This window comes from Cyprinodon variegatus, unplaced genomic scaffold (assembly GCF_000732505.1).
Source record: "Cyprinodon variegatus isolate N-32 unplaced genomic scaffold, C_variegatus-1.0 Scaffold183, whole genome shotgun sequence".
NCBI classification, from domain to species: Eukaryota; Metazoa; Chordata; class Actinopteri; order Cyprinodontiformes; family Cyprinodontidae; genus Cyprinodon; species Cyprinodon variegatus.
This window is the reverse complement of record NW_015150636.1, coordinates 831,897-835,292: the sequence shown is the minus strand read 5'-3', so window position 1 is coordinate 835,292 and position 3,396 is coordinate 831,897. Positions and strand designations below refer to the sequence as shown.

The 3,396-nt window shown below is 30.6% G+C and overlaps 1 protein-coding gene across 1 annotated transcript in view; it reads left to right on the top strand.

Annotated features, from left to right (window-relative positions):
- Positions 1-3,396, top strand: part of atp8b4 (ATPase, class I, type 8B, member 4) — a 42,123-nt gene that overhangs the window by 7,567 nt on the left and 31,160 nt on the right. The window contains exons 5-8 of the mRNA XM_015378983.1: positions 235-333; positions 417-478; positions 559-631; positions 2,962-3,032. Of these exons, the coding sequence (XP_015234469.1) occupies positions 235-333; positions 417-478; positions 559-631; positions 2,962-3,032 (305 nt within the window). The remainder of the gene's footprint in view (positions 1-234; positions 334-416; positions 479-558; positions 632-2,961; positions 3,033-3,396) is intronic.

Here is a 3,396-nt window from a genome sequence, read left to right as displayed (position 1 = left end):
GAAATAAGACAATGCAATTGTGTTTTCTTATTTTAAATGTAAATTGTCTTGTTCCATTGGCAAAATGTCTCTTATCTCCTCAATTCAAGAGCAAATGCACTTATTTTAAGAAACAATTACTTATCTAGATTTCGATTTTTTTCCAGTGAAAACACGTAATTTAAGAATTTTTTACTTACTTCTAGATGGTTTTTATCCAGTGAGCAAAGAGACTCATAGAGATTTTCTTCATAGTTGATTCCAGAAATCTCGTCCCTGTCCTGGTTCACCACCATTGTGCCTTTGGTTTTGGTGCTGGTGATCACCGCAGTCAAAGATGCCACAGATGACTATGTAGGTGCTACGATTTCACTCATATCTGCTTTAATCACAAAACTGCTTGGTAAAAATGATCACCTTTTTAAAAATAATTCCAGTTTCGACATAAGAGTGACCAGAAAGTGAACAACCGTCAGTCTCAGGTTCTCATCAGAGGAAGGTACTTCAGTCAGATCGCTTTTAAACATCTGCTGCAAACATTTAAACTCATCCACTCACTGTGGACTTTATCTGTTCAAGTTTACAGAGGGAGAAATGGATGAATGTGCGAGTGGGCGACATCATCAAACTGGAAAACAACCAGTTTGTTGCTGTGAGTAGAAAACACTTTTCTAAGATAACTTTAATAAAAAAACTTTTCACACCTTTTCATTGAAATGTTATGTAAAAGATTAACAGAAGGTACATTAACTCATTGGGATGGTGTTCTAGAAAAATGACAGATGGATTTTACACTTTAAATAAAAATCCGTTTCCATTTAGCCTCCATTATGCTGACCAGTGGTGCCAAAAGTACACACACTGCAAAAACGATCTAAAAATGAGTAAAAATGTCTTAAATTAAGTGTATTTATCCTTAATTTGAGCAGATAATTAAGATGATTTTCCAATGGAATGAGTATTTTGACTCTTAAAATAAGATAATTAGATTATATGCACGTGTAATAAGGCAATATAATTGTTTTTTCCTATTTTAAATGTAAATGTTCTTGTTCCATTGGCAAAGTGTCTCACTTACTTCCTTAATTCAAGCAAAAAATGCAATTATTTTAAGAAAAAAATCACTTATTGAGATTTGAATTTTTTGCAGTGCATTGGACGTTGCATCACTGCAAACAATCTAAATCTAAATCATTTTTTCTTAAAATAAGTGCATTTTTTCTTGGATTGAGGAGATAAAAAAAGACATTTTGCCAATGGAACAAGACAATTTACACTTAAAATAAGAAAGCACAATTGCATTGTCTTATTTTAAGTGCATATTCTCTAATTATCTTATTTTAAGAGTAAAAATACTCATTCCTTTGGAAAATAATCTTATTTACCTACTTAGAATAAGGATAAATAAACTTAATTTAAGAAATTTTTACTTATTTCTAGATTGTTTTTGCAGTGTATGTAGAAGTATAGACTGCAAAAACTATCTAGAAATTAGTAAAAAAAAAAAAATCTTAAATTAAGTATATTTAGTCTTAATTTGAGCAGGTAAATAATAAGATTTGCCAATTACACTGCAAAAATAATCTAAAAATAAGTAAAAATGTCTAAAATTAAGTGTATTTACCCTTAATTTTAGCAGGTAAGTAAGAGGATTTGCCAATGGAATGAGTATTTTTACTCTTAAAATAAGATAATTAGATAAAATGCACTTGAAATAAGACAATGCAGTTGTTTTTTCTTATTTTAAAGGTAAATTATCTTGTTCCATTGGCAAAGTTTCTCACTTACCTCCTCAATCCAAGAATACATGCACTTATTTTAAGAAAAAATTACTTAGGATTTACATTTTTTACAGTGTATTTCTTTAGGAATTAGTATATTTACTCTTAAAATAAGATAATAGATAATATGCACTTGCAATAAGACAATAACATTGTTATTTTTTGTTATTTTAAGTGTAAATTGTCTTGTTCCATTGGCAAAGTGTCTCACTTACCTTCTCAATTCAAGAAAAAATGCAGTTATTTTAAATAAAAGTGACTTATCTAGATTTAAAATTTTTACTGTGTGGATACTGCAGTTTAAAAACACTCTGGTAAAAGTTAAGGTATCAACTTGAATTCTTTACTGAAGTAAAAGTGAAGCTTTCTCAATTCAAAGGGACATTTTGAATTGAGAAAACAAACCCTGGAAACCAAGTCCAGTGGATTGTTTTTAAACTTTTATGGAATAATAAATAAAATGATCCATTGATTATTCCTGCTGACTGGATTTCTCCTTTATAAAAACCTTTCCTCATCTTTTTATTGAGATGTTATGTAAAGGATTAAAAGAACATCTTAAAGTATGGGGTTGGTGTTCTAGAAAAATGACAGATGGATTTTACACTTTAAATAAAATCCGTTTCCATTTAGCCTCCATTATGCTGACCAGTGGTGTCAAAAGTACACACATTTCTTACTTAAGTAGAAGTATAAACTGCAAAAACTATCTAGAGATTAGTAAAAAAGAATCTTAAATTAAGTATATTTAGCCTTAATTTGAGAAATGACAGATGAATTTTCGACTTTAAATAAAATCGGAAACATTTGCAGTCCATTCGTATTTATCCTCCTTTGTGCGGACATCCCTGAGTTTTTTTTAAAAACTTCACTTTCTTGGCATCGTATTTTAATCCCAAAGTATCAAAAAAACTTGTTTGCGTCCCTACTTTTAAAAAAGAAAATGTAAAAGTTTAAGGGGTATAAATACTGTTTCAAGGCACAACTAACTGCAAAATGTATTTCAAACCTGGTTACTCTGGATCTTCCTTATTTTTTGTGCATTTTTGTTGTTATTTAGTTGCCTGTTATTTGGTCTGCTTGTTTCTCCAGTCATAAAAACTATAATAGATTTGAAAATGGGAGCATTGCTGCAGCTTCTGTTACACAGATTAACTTATTGTCTTGTTTCACCACTTGTTTCCTTTGCATCTGCACACAGGCAGACATCCTCCTCCTGTGTAGCAGCGAGCCTTATGGCCTGTGCTATATCGAGACTGCAGAGCTGGATGGGTGAGTTCTGCATTACTTATATAAACAGCACACTGGAAAAAAATCTAAATCTAGATAAGTATTTTTTCCTTAAAATAAATGCATTTTTCTTGAATTGAGGAGGTAACAGAGAGACTTTGCCGATGGAACAAGACAATTTACATTTAAAATAAGAAAAAAATCTATTTCATTGTCTTATTTCAAGTGTATGTTATCTAATTACCGTATTTTAAGAGTAAATATTCTCATTCCATTGGCAAATTATCTTATTTATCTGCTCAAATTAAGGGTAAATACACTTAATTTAAGACATTTTGACTCATTTCTAATAGGGATGCACGATATAATCGGCCCCCTATCGGTATCGGCCTTAAAACTGAATATC